This window comes from Schistocerca nitens, chromosome 6 (assembly GCF_023898315.1).
Source record: "Schistocerca nitens isolate TAMUIC-IGC-003100 chromosome 6, iqSchNite1.1, whole genome shotgun sequence".
NCBI lineage: Eukaryota > Metazoa > Arthropoda > Insecta > Orthoptera > Acrididae > Schistocerca > Schistocerca nitens.
The window spans coordinates 477,152,466-477,172,924 of NC_064619.1; the positions used below are offsets into that span (position 1 = coordinate 477,152,466).

The following is a 20,459-nucleotide window of genomic DNA, read 5'->3' on the forward strand; positions in this document are numbered from 1 at the left end:
CTGTTGACTGACAGAGACCGCAGACAGTCTAAGAGGGTCATGATGTGTAATACGCAGACATCTATACAGACAATCACACAGGAATTTCAAGCTGTATCAGGATCCACTGCAAGTACTATGACAGTAAGGTGGGAAGTGAGAAAACTACGATTTCATCATCAAGCAGCTGCTCGTAAGCCACTCATCATGCCGGTAAATTAAAAACGATGCCTCGCTTGATGTAAGGATCATAAACATTGGACGACTGAACAGTGGAAAAACGTGTGGAGTGACGAATCACTGTACACAATGTGGCGATCCGATGGCAGGGCGTGGGTATGGCAAATGCCCAGTGAACGTCATCTGCCAACGTGTGTAGGGCCAATAGTAAAATTCAGAGGTAGTGGCACCATGGTGTGGTCATGTTTTTCATGAAGGGGGCTTGCACCCCTTGTTGTGCATGGCACTACCACAGCACAGGCCTACATTGATGTTTTAAGCACCTTCTTGTTTGACACTGTTGAAGAGCCATTCGGGGCTGGTGATTGCATCTTTCAACATGATCAAGCACCTGTTCATAATGCACAGCCTGTGGCGGAGCAGTTACACAACAATAACACCCCTGTAATGGACTGGCCTGCACAGAGCCCTGACCTGAATCCTATAGAACACCTTCGGGATGTTTGGGAATGCAGCCTTCATGCCAGGCCTCACCGACCAATATCGATACCTCTCCTCAGTGCAGCACTCTGTGAAGAATGGGCTGCCATTCCCCAAGAAACCTTCCCACGCCTTACTGAATGTTTGCCTGTGGGAGTGGAAGCTGTCATCAAGGCTAAAAGTGGGCCAACACCATACTGAATTCCAGCATTACCGATGGAGGGCGCCACAAATTTTTAAGTCATTTTCAGCCAGGTTCTGGATACTTTTAATCTCCTAGTGTATCATTTGTGTATTTTGAGTTTTCATGACAGAATGCGTAGGAAACTGACACTTTTTGTATGATCTGGCTGAAATCTTATTATTTATTAATAAAATTCTTATAGTATTGAATTATGGACTGCACACCAAATTGCACTGCAAAGTAAACCAATTATGTCTCAAAAAAGGCAGTGAATTAAACTGACTGTCCCCCATTTAAAACTCAATTTTTTTTCCAAAGAAATCAGACATGTAATGTGTGTTTAGGATTCATTTGTAATTTATGTCATCGTGATAGTCTGAAGTATACGAGCTGAAAGAAAAAGAGAATGCATACTACATTAGACAGCAGAAAAGCCTTACAGAACTGGAGAGTGTGTTCTGTCGGCTTCGAAAGACCTCTGGTTGAGGTACTTCAAGATGTTAAGCACTTTGAGAAACTGTGCTTTCAGATCTCTCAGATGCGGTAGTCATAAGAATTTTTTTGCGAAAAATGAGGCCCAGAACCTAACAAATCTCTTATGCTCAAAATGGTATCCCTCATTACCAATGTATGGTGGACTACACACAGGCTGTGAAAAATTTAAGTCCATACCCATCATTTTCTCTGTTAAGAACTTGAAACCTGTGTGTTTAGTTTAATCCTCCCATCACTTTAGCATTTATTGCAACTGACTTGTTGCTGTTTCTGGGTTAGATGATGGATAAAATACAGCAAAACCATCCCCACACAAAGATCACTGAACTGCCTCTCTTATTGTGAATTTAATGCTGTTAATAGTAACATAGAGGAGGGCAACACACTGCATGCTTCCTTGTATGACTTTGCTGTTCTGCTCAAACCAGTCTGATATGAATTCCCCAGCTGAGTATCCAAAGTAAGTCTTTGAGGGAAAAGAATGCAGAAATATGGTTAGCTGCCCACAGATGCTCCACTGAAGAAGCCACATGCAGATGTAATGCATCCAAATAGTATTTTAGTACCCTTCTGGATCAAAGAAGATTCCTACAAGGCACTTGCCTGCATAGGAGAGCCTACTATAAAGCTGCCTCCAGCAGCGTCAAATTATCTATCACAGAATCTTATTTCCTCAAGCAAGTAAGGACCTGTGTGGATTTACCTAAGGCAGAGATTTGCCACACACTTCAATGCCTTTTCTATGTGGGTCATGGGCGCAAGACTTTTGTCATAAAATCCCCTTTCCTCTCAAGAAAAGGGGAACTTTGGTAGCTACTAAGCCACTGTCACAAGAATCTGGGGTAGTGAGGTACGCAGCTTGACTGCTTCTCTCAAGTCAACCAGCAAGGCACCCTGTGAGAATACTGGCAATGATGAGGGGACCATCACAGCTGCATTGACAGGAGCCCTCTTGATGCAAAAGGAACTTGTGGGTTAGTCTGTTGGGACTGATATGCAGTCGGCATATATGTTGGTATCTTTCCCAAGTCCTGGAGATAAGAATATCGTACCTTGGTGGTGCCCTTCATTGCTCTCAGCTTGAGGGTCATGGTAGTCTGCCATTCTAAGTCCCAGGTTTTCAAAATCTGTTGTTGGAGTTGCAGTGATAAGTCTGTGCTTGGTACTCTGCATTAGAGTGTCTCCAGTGGTTGCTCCTTTAGCTCTTTATGCAAAAGTTCATTTCCCAGAATACCCACCTGGTTCAGTGTCCATACAAATGTTACCATCACCCTGGAGCTGTGAACAGCTCATGTAGTCTCTACAAAGCAGTAAAGCAGTAAGTACTTTGTGGCAAGAGTTTTAATGTACTGCAGAGGTAGTGATATAGTGACTAACTATGCAGTGCATACAGAGCACGCACTCAGCAGAGACTTCTCATGGCCCCCTGCATCTGCCAAAGCATAACCACTCTTTGGCTGTCTGCAGGGCTTGTAAGGGGGGCTCTAGTTGCCAAGCACAAACCTCTTTTGTGGTCCAGGTCTAACAAGCTCAGTACCAATGGTGCTGCTGACACAGAAGCAACACACCCAGGATAAAATCAAAGTTTTCATAAAATCTCTGAATATCTGTGCCATCTGCATCCCCAGATTTACTGTTGAGATATGTGAGAGTATTAAGCTTCCTCATGCAATCTGCCTTGGGCTGGCATACTGTCAAATAAAAGGTCTAAAAATCTGAAAGTTTCAAAACCTTCCAAGTAACTAATTACTGAGGTAAAGTTACGCATGCAGACACACAGTCCAGAGTCAACAAGTGTCTCACAAGAGTTTTCACAGGAAAAAATAGATATCCACGATTCAGGGCCCCAATTATGTAGTTTTTGTATGATCCCTGCTGCAGTACGCGAAGGTGGAAATCTGTGTTACACACGAAGGTCACTCCCATACAGTGACGGTGAGACTGTGGATCCCACTGCAGTCACAATACGGTTTATTGCAGTGGCAACAACCAATCCCTGAGGAACTCCAGTTTCCTGTATACATTGAGTTGAATGTATCCAGACCTAGACTTGTTTAAGGTATCAAATTCTAGATAAAAATGGTAGTAGCACCAGAAGCCCCACTTATGCAGAGTAGACAGGATGTGATGACACCAGATGGTACCGTACAAGTTCAGTGGGTGAAAGAGTGCAGCAATAAGATTCTGGTGATGCACAGAAGCACTGTGCACTGCTGATTCCACATGAGCCAGTTGGTCTGTGATGGACCAGAACACCCAATACCCACTTTAGAATTGTGATATATACCCTCTAGCTTCCAGACACCAGCCTGTTCATTAGAGAGATTGGTCAACAGTCAGGTAAAATTTGATAGTCTTTTCCCGGTTTCAGGATAGAAATAATATTCTCTCACCATTATTAGTTCAACTGCCCTTCCCACGAAATACGACTGAAAACCTGAGGAAGTGTCTTGTGTTGGCACTGCTAAGCTTTACGCATTTAGTTGTGGTTTTTATTGGGTCTACACACTTTGTATGTTTTAGTGAAAGTTGCCAAGGGTGACTGACACTGCCTTGTTAAATGACACAGCCAAGTGAGCACTTTCTCAAGGCCACACAAATGTCACATGCACACACTCGCATACACCCTGCACATCTGCAGTGTGCACATGCACCAAGCACTTCCCTTACTACCAGAGTGGGGAAAAATTTATTTTATTGATGAATAATGAGAAAACAGATAAATTTGAAAGCCAATAGAACTCACTCCAATTCTTTGTCATTTATTACAGACAGATATTTGTTGTTACTTTTAAAATAAGTTTTCTGAACTAGTTTTTTTTTAACATCTTAAAAAATTTGATCTTCCAAGATTTGCCATTGCGGCACACTAAAAAATACTTTCTACACATGGAAAGAGAATTTCAGTGTGTGATGTCTCCTGAAATCATATTTTTTTTCAGGTTAGTGATAGATTTTCAAATCAGAATCTTCTCAGCAAAATTCAGGGATTATCAAATCCACTGTAGTTTTTGGCAAATACCTTCGTTGTGATTCTATGTTAGCTTCACCACCTCCCAAACTATGTTGAAAACAAATTTCCTTTTTACATCATAAGATAATTTCAAACTCACAATCTAGTTTCTTTCGCTATTATTTGTCTGTAGTTTGTTGCACATCTCCCTTTGTCATGGATGGCAATAAAGGAAACTGCTCATTTTTAAATCGTCAGTAATGCATTGCTGCAGTAAGTGCAGTTGCCATAGAAAGGCGAAAACATCTCCCAAGTACCTCTTGACACTTTCTCAATAAAAACGTTGTCAATGTGCTGCAATACTATTAACTCTTTCACATACAAACCCTGTGTCTCTGGAAAAAATTTTCAAACTCCAAGCTCTATTCAGCTGCTTACATGCATGTCAGATCAAAACATTTTTCAATCTTTTTACTTTCAGATGATTTTGGACATCCAGAACACCTACACAAACTTTTTGGGAGATTTTAAATACTTTAGGATTGAGGAGAATCACTCACCGAAAAGCAGAAGCATTGAGTTGCTGATAGGAACACACAAAAGCCTTTAATCCCAAAGTATTTACATTCTAGCAACTGAGTTAATTTGTTCACTCATTTAGCAGCACTACAAACAAACAACTTAGCTAATTATATCAATGAGACATCCATATCATAAAAGTGTTGCCAATTTTGGTATCACCAGCAAAGGTGTCTTAGATTAAGAGTTTCTATTTGCTGCATTCTCTATTTACACGGAGTACTTCCACATGACATTTTTCTCATCATTCGAGGTGAAAGACATGTACATCACAGAGAAAATCTTAGGCCGAATCCCAAATGTATAGCTTTGTAATTTGAAGTTAACCCACCGAGCCACACCTGTCCAAAATATTTTTAATTTGGGATTTTTCAAGCAAATAGCTCCTACTATTTATTTATTTATCTACAAATTCCACAGATCCTGTTATGCGTATGACGCTAGGATGTAGAACGACTTGAGTAATATATGTTCACAGACCATGGTATCAATTAGTTTACAAGAGCAGAACTAGACATAAATTACATAAGACTTGCAAAAATAATAATGAACTAAAATAAAGTCGTAGGAATAATACATTATGCAAAGTTTATCACATTGCAAAAGCCTATTTGTCACTGTAAGTATATGGTTACAAATAGGAACAAAAAGTTCATAAACAAACAACAGTAAATATAAATACATACAAAGACTACTTTTCTCTGTTAAAGTATTCATCAAGTGAGTAAAACGTTTTCTCAATTAAATATGTCTTTAGATTGTTTTTGAATGATGCACTGTTACTACGTAGACTTTTTATATAGCTCGGTAATAAGTTAAATATTTTGAAACTGGAGTAATGAACTCCTTTCTGTACCCAAGTTAAACTTTTTAGTTCAGAGTGGAGGTCAGCCTTCTTTCTTGTACTGTGATAATGGAAGCTTTCATTGGTTTCATAGTGGGCAGCATTGTCAACCAAGAAACTCATTAGGGAAAAATATACTGGCAGGTTGTGGAAAGTATTCCAAGTTTTTTAAAGAGTGTACAGCAGGAGGTTCTCAGGGGTACTCTGCACATTGTACGGACTACTTTTTTCTGCATGAGGAAGATTTTTTTAGATGAGGGTGAATTGCCCCAGAAGATGATGCCATAACACATAATGGAGTGGAAGTATGCAAAGTATGTGGATTCGTGACATTTATGTCTCCAAATTGTGAGATTGTCCTTGACTTTACTACCTCTCCCTCTTTATTGCTCCCATTGAGAATTACCTTCTGCTTCCTGTTTTAGAGGTAGGATTTTAGCCAGCTTCCAAGTGCCCCAGTGATCCCATAGTGGCGTGCTTTGTTGAGGAGTATTTTGTGGTCCACACACTCGAAGGCTTTGGACAGATCACAAAATATTCCAACTGCCTTCATTTTATTATTTAGGGATTCCAGTATATCATTTGTGAAAGAAAATATGGCCTCAGTTGTGGACATACTTTTCCGGAAACCGAACTGTCTATCACTTATGATGCCAAAGTTTTCTAGGTGCCTTACAATTCTGGAGTGCAGTAGTTTCTCAAGGACTTTAGTGAAAGTGGACAGGAGGGAGATTGGACGATAGTTTGAGACTTGCGTTGTGTCTCCCTTTTTGTGGAGAGGCTTCACTATAGCAAGTTTCATGCCCTCTGGGAAAACACCCTGCTACATAGAGGCATTAAATATATGGGCTACGCTCACTGGAATGGGAAAACTGTGCTTCAGTAGATCCATGGCACTTTCTAAGGATCCATTGCAACCTATTTGCTCTGCAGCACTTATGAAGTAGTCATTGAATGCATTCGCAATAGTCTCTTGGTTGCTTACAGTATTGTCATCAATGTTTAGTACAATGTCTACTGGTTTACTGGCACTGTTCGTACCAATCTCGCTCCTTATTATGCCCCAGATTGCTTTAATTTTATTACTGGATTGGTTGATTTTGGATCTAAAATATATGCTTCTTGAAAGTTTGATTACCTCACTCAAAGTTTTACAATACTTTTTATAATGATTTATTTGACTGAGGTTTCCTGATTCTTTTGCTGTTATGTGCAAAATTCTCTTTTGCTTGCAAGATGTCCTAATCCCATTTGTTATCCATGGTTTTTTTTGTGTGTTTTCTTTTGGTACATTCCTATAAACTTATTTTGGGAAGGAGGTTTCAAATATTGACGCAATTTCTTTACTAAACAGGTTATACTCGGAATTTACATCTGTTTCGGAATATATGTGACTCCAATTTACATTATGGAGGCATGATTTGAATGTTTTGATTGTTAGTACATTTATGGGCCTGAATACCTTCCACGTTGGCTCAGTTTTATTCTGACAAACATTTATATTTTTGATGGTAAGTCTTTGACCATCATGGTCAGAAAGACCATTTATTATTTTACTAACGCTGATACTGCCCAATTTCTCTTGGTCTACAAAAACGTTGTCAATTAGTGAGCTTGAATATGAAGTTACTCTGGTGGGAAAATTGACGACTGGCAGAATGTTGTAGGTGTACATCAGATTTTCTAGGTCTGTCTTCCCACTACTATGTGTAAGAAAGTTGATGTTGAAATCTCCAAGTAGTACATCATCTCTTTTATAGTTGAATAAGTGCAGTAAAAGCAAATCGAGCTGCTTCAAAAAGGGGTCAAGATTTCCTGAAGGTGCTCTATAAATTGCCACAATTAATAGGGTGGAATTACTTACAGATATTTCGATGGCACATGATTCAAAATGTTGCTCTAAACAAAAATTTTGAACACACATTTCTTTGCAATTGATACTGTTCTTAACAAGAATTGCAACACCACCACCTTTTCTTTGGTTTCTGCAGTATGAAGATGTCAGGTTGTAGTCAGGTATTACCACATGTACAAAAAAAAAATCTGAGCTGCCAACAAACATACTATTCGTTGATTTCACATGGACTGATCCATTAGTGTATACTGAAGTAAAAGATTTCTCGGCCAGCGTGAAAACTGTAAGTACGAGGAAGCAGCACTGAACCCTCACTAGGACCAAGGGTACTTTCCAGTACTTTACACGAGTGTAACTTATTGCCAAAACACTTTGTTATGTGAAAATTGTCTTGTGTATCATTAAAATCCAGAAGATCTAAACCCAATGGACATGAAGGCAAACCACCTCCAGCAGCACCATGATTATTAAAGTAAGGTGATGTTCAACTAAAGCTTGTGGTAAATAACTGTACAGCTTATTTTAATATCACATGACACTAAGAAGATTTGTTAGAAAACTTATCTTGCAAGTTAATTACCTTTGTAAACGCCTTCCAGTGTCTGACCATATTGCTTTAAGTTAGTGCATAGATTCACGACATTTAACTGCAATAGGTGGTCACAGTTTCCATTTGTTAACTGAGAACATACAGACTCTGCAAGGGTCATTATATCCTCCACTACAACAAAAGAAATAATCTTCAGCATACTAATAATAAAAAAACTGTCAGTTTATCACCTGATTATTATACTATTTACCTGATGATATTTTTCCATCTACAGTGGAGTATCTGTTCTGGCTAGCTATTTTCAATGGTCGAGGTTTTTCGAGCTTTTTCACTGTTTTCGCTGATCGTGCAACAGCTGCCATTTTCAATCTGTAAGCAGATACAGAATTTTACAATCTGTTCAAAATTACCAATTTTAATAATTTGGTCCTAATAAATTTGCACAGGGTGATTCGGTGATGATGTTACAAACTTTCATTATGGAGAACAATAAGTACATGAATTTGAGATAACAGATCTTGGTCCAGAAATGACCAAGTCAAAAGTTGTAAGTGAAAATTGTTCAAATACCTTCGTGAGTGGAATACATGTATGACCTGCACTACTGCTGCTAAGATTGTATGGTAGGTAGCTCTCATGGGTCATAGTATAAGCCAAAACAAGAAGAAAGTGTCTAGTAAACACGGGCTCTAAAACGCATACCTTAAGAGCTATGTGCACTTCTTCAATAGAAGAGATGTGTTTCACAGAGCCAAAGATGAACAAGTGCTCTTAGTTCTTAAGGTATGCATTTTAGAGTCCACATTTACTCTACTTTTTTTTTTCTTGTTTCCACCTATACTACCGCCTCTGGAAGTTGCCAACCCTACAATCTTAGCAACAACAGTGCTGGTACGTGTATTCCACTGTCAGAGTCATGCTGTACGAGGGAATAGAAAATAACGCAAATAACCTCAGACTGAAATTGAACTTAATTATAATGATCAATACCTTCCAGAATCTATTAACAGGAGACAGTAGGGCATGAGTCTAGAGTGAAGGCAGTAATATTCCACACGTTTTCTGGAGTGAGGAGTGCAACGGGAATACACGGGAAGTGTGTCAACTTCTAGTTGACGGTATATAGTAAGAGATCGTCAACCACAGAATTGTTTTGCAGCAATGAGTTTAAGCACTTGTGCCAAACCCTGACAAATACAACCACAGAATTAAGAACATATTTGGAACAACAACAACAATATTATGATGCCAAAAGATCACAAGTTATTCACAGTTCTAATAAAAATAACTTTGTAGCACATGATAGCCCAAATCACTTCTTGAACGGTTGAATAACCATAGCCACGCTTTTTCTCATAAAATTTATCGCCTTTCTGCTCATAATCAACTTAACATTTCCAACCTAACTTAGACCTCATGTTATGCTTAATATTTTGTCATCATAACATTCACTGCAAAATACAAAATAAATAACTAAAAATTAAGACAACTGTTCGCAACATGACATAAACGTGAATGATCAGAAAACTACAGAATGGTTTAAATTCCAATGGTCAAACCATATTTTATTTCCTTGCCTCTCACTGGTTACCTAAATCAAACCCATCCCTCCCCCATTGACTACACGAAAAACTCATTAGCAACCTATGCACTGCACAGTGCTCTACTGAATTTATGGATTGCACAGACAAGTTTAAGGACCCAAACTAGGTTGGTTCCACCATCCTGGTAAAATCACAACAACAAAATTCTTCTATAAGAAACAAGGTAGACAACTAAATCATACCTTGTATATTTGCCTGGAAAGAGGAAAAAATAGAATGAGGAGAGGGTACAGCCAGCAGTAAAAGAAGAGTGAAGTGCCAAGATAGAGAAAAAATATGATCGAAAATACATAAAGCACACCTCATCCAATTTTTCATGCATCAAGAAGCACACCTTCTGTGTCTGACTGACATGTTCCTCCTTCCGCCACTCATGGTTAAAGACCAGTAAGTCAAGTCAATAGAACAGTAGAAGTGAGTTAATGTAGTTTAACTAAAATATCAAGTAATGTCGAAGTGTAAATACATTACATAACATTAGGCTGTCCTGCCAACACCCCACAGAGGGACAGCAGGAGGCCCTCTAGGCTAAGACTGTCACAGGGGCAACCAACCACATCCCCCTGAATGCCTGAAAGAACATAATGTCTTGTCTTCAAATTTGCACAAACCACACCTTTGGAAAAAAAAAATGTAAAATTAGGTTTGCTGCTTGGACATCAGCTAAAACTGCAAGCAATGAGTTGGGTTGTTTCACAATTAACTTTATTGCAGAAAAATTATGGTGCACAAAATGTGCCCCACTGGTAATGAAAAACTGTAACTGCAGCAAAGTGTGGTATCCTTAGCTGAATTCTTCCAATGTGGCATTCCACTTTATCCCACAATGACAGGAATTGTTGGGATAGGGCAGTCTAAGTCAGGAGCCAGTACCCACAGCCAAATGATCTATAAGATTGTTTCCTAAGATTCCACAGTGGCCAAGGAACTAGAGAAATATGACTGACTACCTGGTGTACTAGAGCTCAGAAAAAAGTGTACTGACTGGGCAACATCAGTGTCATCGATATCATTGAGCTATGGCATGTGAACTGCTCAAGAAGCCACTGCAAAGCAGAAAATTTTCTTGTGAGTAGTTGTGGATGTATCAAATAGCTCATGTGATTTTGGCTGATTGGTTGGAGAGGGGAGCAAAGCACTAAACAGTCTCTTGTTCATGGAATAGTCCACTGGGATTTATCAATATCAGCCAGAAATTTAATCTAATTTTGATAATATGTAGGTGTGGCAAAACAGATGCACCAAAAGCAATACTGATGCCAGATATGAGAGATAACTGTATGAGAGGTAAAAGTAACAGAGTTGGGCCAGTCTGCAGGTCAAAGAGCAGACGGTCCATGAAGAGCGTATCAACGTGAATTTCAAATGGGAAAACCAGTCGAGGGCGAGTGTTAGCAGGTCGACTCACTTGGGTTTGAGAACAGTTTGGTAAGTAATTTGACTTGTAAATTGTCATCTGTTGACTGCATAAGCATGCAAGAGTTGGTACTGCCATAACGTAACAGCTAAATAATCCCATTTTGGCAAGAAGGTGGTCTAGTGGACTAGTCCAGACAGCACCAATGACCAGTCTTACTCCATGATGATGAAGTGAATCCAGTAATTTCAGAGCTTAAAGTATTGTTGAGCCATAAAACAACCTCAGACCAGTCTGGAAAAGACCATGATCCAGTGAATACAGAGTAGAATAATTTGATCCACACCCCAAGAGGCATAGGTAAGGAAGCAGGGAGCATTAGCTTTCACATTCAACTACTCTTTAGTTGACTTTTATGGGGCAACCAAGTTAGCTTTTATCAAAGAATAGTTCCAGTCAGTGCTGCACAACACCATCTAAGTGCTGGGTGCACAAAGAGTCCCTGGTCAAGACAAACTGTGGAATTCCAACAGAAATGCAAGAGTCACATTTTTACACGAGAAAACTGGAAGCGGAGGCCCTCTATATGGCGATTTGGAGCTGGTGTTCACCCAAATCTACAGATTGAGAGCTATACTAAATACAAATGTCTTCACATACAATGCATGTAATCTCTTGTGTGACTGAGGTCACTAACCCCCCGATGGAGGTGATAAGAGAATAACACTCAACACAGATCCCACAGTGGCACAGTTCTCTTACACTCATGAGAAACATGAGCAACATACAGACTCTTAAACCAAAATGAAAGGATGGATTGATACAAGTTTATGAACAAAAAACAAGTAAGGTACCTCACAAGCCCCAGTCATGAAGCATAAGAAAATTATGGTGCCCAGCAGTGCTGCATGCTTTATGTATGTTAAAAAGATTGCAAAGAAATGTAGGTATTTAGAAAAATGTTTGTTACATTACTGTTTGCAAATTGAACCAGGTGCTCAGTTGTTGATAATCCTTCCAGAATCTGCAGTGGTATGGGACAAAGTGCACCCTGTGGAGTGTGCATAAGCAATGTTATGGTAGATTGTAACACTTATCACCTCCACAACCACATGACAGTCTGCTGCAAAATAAATTAAACTGTTGGTAGAAAGAGGCAAGCATAGGTCATTTTGATGCAATTAGGTGGCCAATAACGGGCCTACACTGCATGTAGGCTGCAGGGGAGTTGACGTTGTTCACCCACTGTCTAGCAATTCCTTCACAGACTGGGCTAAAATCCAAATGACGGTAGTTTTACGCCATGAATCAGCAGTATACGGATAGTATCTGCAAATTCTAGAGGCACCTGCACATCTGTGCTGTCTAATTACACCTCAATAGTTCTTATATGAATATTTTGATGGGCTGGGGGGAATCAGTCATATGAAAATGTCAGGGGCTAAGTTAATGACACATTTTGCCGATTATGTGGAGCTGCACCGAATGGCAGCACTATGGTTGATTGGTTGGTTGGTTTAAAAGAGGGGGGAAGGGACCAAACGTCGAGGTCATTGGTCCCTTGTTCCGAAGGAAACAATGCCACAAGGGTGAGAATGAGACACTGAGACTTACAACACAAAACAGAATCAAAGGAAAAACCACAATGACTGAAGGGCAACAAACACTTAAAATGGACAAAAGTGGACAAGAAAACCACAAAGACGCAAGAAACAGGTAGAAGAGGTTAAAACAAGAAAGCAGGTTACCAGGGCTGGCTGACCATGAGCATAAAAAGGAAAAGCCAGCCACTCTGCAACACATTAAAACCTCCACCCTGAAAGCACTAGGGTGGAGGACACACAGGGACAAAGGACATATACTAAAACTTAGAGCAAATGATAAAACTCACCCTCACGAATAAAACGTAAAACTAAAGCTGCTGTTGAGGCATTGTCGCCCAAAACCAAAGGTAGGGTGCTGGGAAAGTTAAAAGTACGTCGTGGAGCGACTAGAAGTGGGAAGTCTAGTAAGAGATGGGCGACCGTCATTCGTGAGCCACAGCGACACCGAGGTGGATACTTGCGATGGAGGAGGTAACCATGCAACCATGTATGGCCAATGCGGAGCAGACAGAGAATCACAGAGTCCCTGCGAGAGGTGCGCACGGAAGTCTTCCACACATTCGTAGTTTCCTTAATGGCATGCAACTTGTTGTGCATACTGAGGTTATGCCATTCCGTCTCCCAAAGGCGCAAAACATTGTGGCATAATACCAAACGCAGGTCAGTTTCAGAGAAGCCGATCTCCATAAGCGGTTTCCACATAGCCTGTTTGGCCAGCCGGTCGGCAAATTCATTGCCTGGGATTCCGGCGTGACCTGGGGTCCAAACACCACTGAACAACTGGACCGTTCCAGGACATAGGTGGACTCCTGGATGGTCGCTACCAAAGGATGGCAAGGGTAGCACTGGTCAATAGCTTGTAGGCTGCTCAATGAGTCAACACAGGAAAAATGACTCGGATATGTTCAAGGGCACAAGATATGGCCACTAGCTCTGCAGTGAAAACACTGCAGCCATCTGGTACAGAGTGCTGCTCTGTATGTCCTCCATGGACATAGGCAAAGTCAACGTGACCCTCAGCCATCTGTGTAAACCACTTCATGGCCCCGGTACACGTTGAGAATCTAGAGGAAGTGACAGTGGAGAGTCGCAGGGTTAACTGACTCCTTAAGGCCATATAAAAGGTCCAGGCAAAGCCGTGGCCTAGGTGTACACCACGGAGGTGTTCATGAATGAACCTCAAGTATAGGTGGTAAAGGCAAGGACTCTAGTTCGGAGAGAAGCGATCGCACACGAACTGCAATTGTAAACCCTGACCTGGGCTGCCGATGAAGGAGATGAACCGCTGTAGGCAGGAAAAGGAGATGGTAATTCGGATGCGCAGGAGAACTACAAACGTGTGCAACATAACTGGACAGCAATTTCCCATGCCTAACCTGCAATGGAGGGATTCCAGTCTCCACTAGGATGCTGGTCACTGGGCGAATGTCACATTGGTGCACTGGGTCATATAAACGCAACGCTGAGGGTGCCGCAGAACCATAAACCACACTCCCATAGTCAAGGCGAGATTGAACAAGGGCTCTGCAGAGCTGCAGCAGTGTTGAGCGATCTGCTCCTCAGTTGGTGTTGCTCAGGCAGCGGAGGGCATTGAGGTGCTGCCAGCACCTCCGCTTGAGTTGACGAAGGTGAGGAAGCCAAGTCAATCATGCATCGAAAGCAAGTCCTAAGAATCAGTATCTCCACTACAGAGAGTGGATCGTCATTAAGGTGAAGTTCTGCTTCTGGATGAACAGTATGACACTGACAGATGTGCGTAACACACGACTCTGCGGCCAAATACTGGAACCCGTGGGCTAGAGTCCATGACTGCACCTTGTGGATGGCTACCTGTAGGCGCTGATCAGCAACACCAGTACTGGTGGAGCAGTACGAAATGCAGAAGTCGTCTGCATACAGATAAGGTGAGAGCGACAACCCTACAGCTACTGCTAGACCATTAATAGCCACTAAAAATAGATACATTCAATACGGAGCACTGCGGTACTCCATTCTCCTGGATATGGGAGGAACTATGGGAGACACCAACTTGGACAAAGAAAGTACAAAGCAACAGGAAATTCTGAATAAAAAATCAGGAGTGGGCCTCGGAGACCCCACTCGTACAATGTGGCAAGGATATAATGATGCCAGGTCGTGTCACAAGCTTTCGTAAATAAAAAGAAAGGTGGCAACCAGGTGTGGATCCGATCTGGCCCAGGAGCTGTGTCAGGGCAATGTGCAAGGGCACTGAGGAGCTCCCACTCTGTAAATGGGGCGTTATAGGGTTCACTGTGGGATGTAGCGAACAAGATGACATTCCTTTTCATCTGACTTTCGAGGATGCGAAAGGCTGGAGGGTAGTTCTCCAACGCAGAGGCTTGAGCATTGTGCTCAGGAAAGTGCTCAGCAATTGCATCTGCGCTGGTAACACTGGGAACACCTGTTGGGGTCAGGTACCTGGAAACACGTTTGATCTTTGCCCAGATTTGGAAAGGTGACGATGGCACCCCATAGTCGAGATATATCTCTCCCAACACTCCTCCTTCCGTCTTTTGATAGGCTGGTGAATGTGGGCACAGAGCCACTTAAAGGCTATGAGGTGCTCCAGGGAAGGGTGCCGCTTATGCTGCTGTAGAGCTCACTGATGCTTCTTAATTGCCTCAGCGACTTCCGGCGACCACCAAGGGATCGCCTTGGGGTGGGGGTGAAGTCACCTGCTCAACCACAACATCTATGTTACAATGTGGGGGAGAGCCAATGGTGACCGCAGAGGTGAAAGTTCCCCAGTCCGCCTTGTTTAAAGCCCATCGGGACAGGCGTCCGTGGGCCTGACACTGGGACAGTGACAGGAAGATGGGGAAGTGGTGACTACCACACATGTTATGTGCTCTCCAGTGGATAGATGGAAGTAGTTCTGGGCTGTAAATTGATAAATCAATGGCTGAGTAACTACCATGAGCCACAATGAAATGTGTGGGGGTCGAGACAGAGGTCAAATTGAGACAGTAAAGTTTTGGCATCTCTGCTACAGCCAATAAGCACGGTGCCACCCCAAATGAGGTTATGGGCATTAAAATCTCCCAAATGTAGGAAAGGTTTAGGGAGTTGATCAATCAGTGCAGCTAATAAATTCAGGGGTACTGCATCATCTGGAGGAAGATATACATTGCAGACAGTTATTTCCTGCGTTGTCCTTATTCTGACAGCCACAGCTTCAAGAGGAGTTGGAAGGGGCACAGTTTCACTACAGACTGAGTTTAGGACATAAACGCAAACTCCACCTGCCACTCGATTATATCACTATGGTTCCTGTAATATCCCTTATAGCCACGGAGGGCAGGAGTCCGCATTGCCGGGAACCAGGTTTCCTGGAGGGCAATGCAGAAAGCAGGTGTAAAGCTTAACAGTTGCCGTAGTTTAGCCAGGTGGTGGAAAAAACTGACGCAATTCCACTGGAGGATGACGTCATTGTGAAATTGGGAAGGCATGGAAGATTCAACAATGCATTTTACGCATCAGGTTCACCTGCTGCCACCGACTTACTGCCTGAGCAGTCTATATCAATTTATGTCTGAGGATCCAGCGAGATCTAGGTCCTCAGCAGATGCAAAAATCTCCACCTTATCCCCAGATGCAGAGCTTGTAGGTAGCAGTGGTGTGGGTGCACTGCAATTTCCTTGTTCTTAGGCATCTTCTTTTGGGACTTCGCCCACTGCTCCTTGGGTTTCTCTGGCTAGGAGGGCTTCACTGATTCAGTCTCTGGGGCTGAGGATGATTGTAAAGCCCTACAACCAGCTGCCTTTGGGCATTTCAGCCACTGGCGGGTGTCATCTTTTCCATTAGCAGAAACCTGGGAAGGGAGTGACCCAAGGAACCCCTTCCTGGTGAGAGGAGCCAAAGAAGACTTGTGCTTCTCCTGCTGAGAAGTGGGGACTGGCGTCCCCAATGGTTGGGGGGGGGGGGGGGGGGGTCACCATCAAGGGGGCAGGTGTAGCCTTCTGGCTCTGACTCAGAACTGATTGGGCTACAACTGTTCTTGTAGCAGTGGTGTATGAGGTGGTCATAGCCACAAGATATAGGCACTCATATTTTCTCTTAGCCTCAGTGCAGGTCAGTCGGTCCAGGGTCTTGTATTCCACAATTTTCATGTCTTTCTGTAACATCCTGCACTCTGGCGAGCAAGGTGAATGATGTTCTCCGCAGTTGACACAGATGGGAGGCGGGGCACATTGATTATTGGGATTTGATGGACGTCCACACTCTTGACATGTCGACATGTGATGCTGGAAGTACAGCAGGGGGAGGAATATGTGGCTTGATATCACAGCAGTAGACCATCACCTTTACCTTCTCGAGTAAGGTGTCACCCTCTAAGGCCAAGATGAAGGCACCGGTGGCAACCTTATTATCCCTTGGACCCCAATGGACATGCCGCACTAAATGAACATCTCGCCGCTCTAAATTGGCAAGCAGCTCGTCGTCAGACTTCAAAAGAAGGTCCCTGTGGAAGATAATACCCTGGATCGTATTTAAGCTCTTATGTGGCATGATGGTAACAGAAACATCCCCCAACTTGTTACAAGCGAGTAAAGTCCGTGACTGGGCAGAGGATGCTGTTTTTATCAAGACTGACCCAGATCGCATTTTGGACAAGCCCTCCACCTCCCCAAACATGTCCTCTAAATGCTCTACAAAAAACTGTGGCTTCATTGAAACAAAGGAGACCCCATTAGTTCTTGTACATACAAGGTACCGGGTTGAATAAGGTATGCTGCCATCCTTAGCCTGGCGTTCCTCCCATGGTGTGGCCAGGGAGGGGAATGATTTAGGGTCATATTAGGTATACAACTTTGCTTCCACCGTTTTGCAATGGACGGCAGTAGCGGCAAGTGGGGTTCGGGTGGTTGATAATAGATGTAATACAATAAGCTTAGGCATCTGTAAACATAATGCCATAAAAATATTAGTCTATTTGTGTTTGCATCATACGGTTATTCTCAATTAAGAATGTCAACTTATGTATCCATTTCTCGCCATTTGCGGGAAGTTTTAATTTTCTGCTTTAACATGAAGAAATCTGCTTCTGTGGCTCTTAAAATTCTGGGTAAGACCAATGGTGAGGAAACTATTAGTAGAAGAACATGCACAGAATGTTTTCAATGCCTTAAGAATGGTGATTTTGATGTCGAAGACGGGCATGGTGGGGGAAGACAGAATATTTTCATATCTAGTGAAACGGACGAAGACAGTCACAGGACATCATTATCAAAAGCAAATGATTTGTTCGAACCCAGCACTGAAACATAAATGGCCACACTACAGCGATAGACACGTAAAGGTAATTTTGCAGCAGGTCAGTGCTCGACCCCATGTCGCAAAACCTGTCAAAATAAACATGGAAACGTTGAAATGAGAAGCCCTATCCCTCCCGCCATAATCTGCATACGTTGGTCTCTCGGACTACCACCTTTTTCGATCAGTGGCATCCAGTCTGGCTGACCAGCACTTCCGATCATATGAACAAGTGCAAAATTGAATCGATTCATAGATCCCCACAAAAGACACCCAGTTCTTCCCCCACGGGATTCGTATGCGATCCAAAAGATGGGAGAATGTAGTGGCTAGCGATGGGCAATATTACGAATCATATTTTTTTTTAGTTTTTCATAATAAAGCCCCTAACTTCTAGATAAAACAATGGAGGCAAAGTTGTAGACCTAGTACTTTCTAGCATTGTGCTGAGACTTGGAATGCTTAGGGACTGCTGGTGTTTGATCACCAGCAAGTGATGACGTCGTACGCTTCATCGCACGCCATCCACCCTGATGCCACCCACTCCGACCAGGGGCCCCTCCCTACGGGCACCACCCAGTCGCAGCTAAAGCCACCTAGCAGGATGGCCATTGCTGGGAGTCCTGATGCCCCAGGATGATGGGCATCTACTCCTTGGCATACGTCGGGAGTTAACAGCACAGGCATCAGCTGTGTTGTCAGGGGGCTACAACCAACAGGGTACATTCTGGCCCCACCACAACTGATTGGTTACTGTACTGGATATGAGGTGCAAAGAAGTCCATGGTCATCATCAGCGCAAAAAGCGACAGTGCATAGTGCATGGTGGAAAACGCGTCCAGGAAGGCGTCCTCGCCCAAGAGACGGAGAATGAGCTGGACTGCAGTGCGAGGACAAGAAAGTGGGCTAAAGATTTCAAGGCACGATGGACACAATGCACCATGTACGGCGCCCTTCCCCCAACTGACTCGCTCTTTGGGAAAATTTTTAAAAATGGAGGTAAAATCCTACAGGGGACCATCATATAAAGGCTGAAACGCGTGAGACTCCTTTTAGTCACCTTTTATGACACACAAGAATACCTCGGGCCTATTCTAATCTCTGGACCTGCAGGGTGGCGAGTCGGCAAGGATGTTCGCCGCACCCATGGGTAACCGGGGAACATGCTGTCAAACCCAAAGGGTGGTGACATAGCATAGGCAAGGGTAGCTGGGTCCATGTCAGCAATATGCTCAGCTTGGTAAATCTGTTGTTATTTTGGATTCTTTTTGTTCAAGTGTATTGCAAGTTGAAAAGCACTTTGACATAGCCATTTTTGGTTTTATTGGTAAGGTATCAGCAGCAGCTGTATTTTAATCATAGTGAGTAGATGATTTTTTATTCTTTGAACTATTTAGAGACTGACAGTTTTCTTGCAGGATGGCTTAGTCTAGAGATTACTGGGTGCTTGTTCCACATTTTGATAGTCACTTCTCCTTTCACGTTAGCAGAAGTTTCATGTAACTTGTGCTGCATAAGTTTACTTTTCTCATTTTCAATGGCTTTCCGAGCCCACTTTTTTGGTCACTGGGTATGGTTTCCTGCACAGCAGCCTTTTTTTATTTGGAACTTTGTGTTATACGTAGCTTACAAGGTCTCCCCATGGATGTTCATGCCCCCCCCCCTTCTTTTTTATTTTACGGGGTAGTGCAAACGACAGTGATCTCAAGAAAAACATTTTCTGAGTCTATAATTATAAAAAGATGTGTTGCCTACTCACAATGCTTACAGCATAACCAATGGGGAGAATCCAAAGATGGGAATCACATGACTGACCTTTGTAGTTTTCAGTACACGTAATGCAGAAAATAAAATATAATTGTAGCAGCTACTGATTTATGATGTTTAGTTTGCAGTTAGTGCACCTAGTCTCCTTGGAACTACATGGTAGCAGGCACCATTGTATCTTTAAAGTGTGGACTTTCCAAGAGCAAGCCGGTTCAAGGAACACATCGGCTGGTATTCTTTCTGCTGGTAATGTAACAAACTTAACAACAATGCAGAATATGTTTGGTGTCCTGTGACTATCAAACTACTTCCTGGATGGCACAGAATTGCCCAACAAAATCAACTTGATATTTTCTTATTTCCACTGGATAATCTCAGTGATTTTCACTTAACATTATATCACATCTTATCAATTTACTGTTTTGAGACCAGGGAAATCATTCCATAGAGAAATACCAAGTAATATCTTCTTTTATATTGTGATTTATCTGTGCTGGGGCAATCAAGGAGAAATTAATGCTGCACCCTTTGCTAGCTCTGAGGTTAACAGGGTCAGCTGTAAAGTGAAGGCTGCTTTGGCTCACGGTTACAGTCTCGTTGATGGCCAGATTTTTATCTATTTTGTGACAAAGCTACAAGCAGCCAGACTGAAAAATCAGTAAGGAAATCTTAAGAAAACTTCTCCATCAAAAGTCATCTGCTACTTCCAGTAACTTACCCCATTCATCAATTTCTTCTCAAGAAGTTACCAACC

At 42.4% G+C, this 20,459-nt stretch overlaps 1 protein-coding gene across 6 annotated transcripts in view; it reads right to left on the reverse strand.

Moving 5' to 3' along the window:
* Window positions 1–20,459, reverse strand: part of LOC126262706 (eukaryotic translation initiation factor 4E-binding protein Mextli-like) — a 125,567-nt gene that overhangs the window by 96,551 nt on the left and 8,557 nt on the right. For all 6 annotated transcript variants that reach the window (XM_049959485.1, XM_049959486.1, XM_049959488.1 and 3 more), the window contains exons 2-3: window positions 8,350–8,468; window positions 8,130–8,270 (exon numbers count right to left, since the gene is read on the reverse strand). In XM_049959485.1, the coding sequence (XP_049815442.1) occupies window positions 8,130–8,270; window positions 8,350–8,461 (253 nt within the window). In that variant the 5' untranslated portion in view covers window positions 8,462–8,468. The remainder of the gene's footprint in view (window positions 1–8,129; window positions 8,271–8,349; window positions 8,469–20,459) is intronic.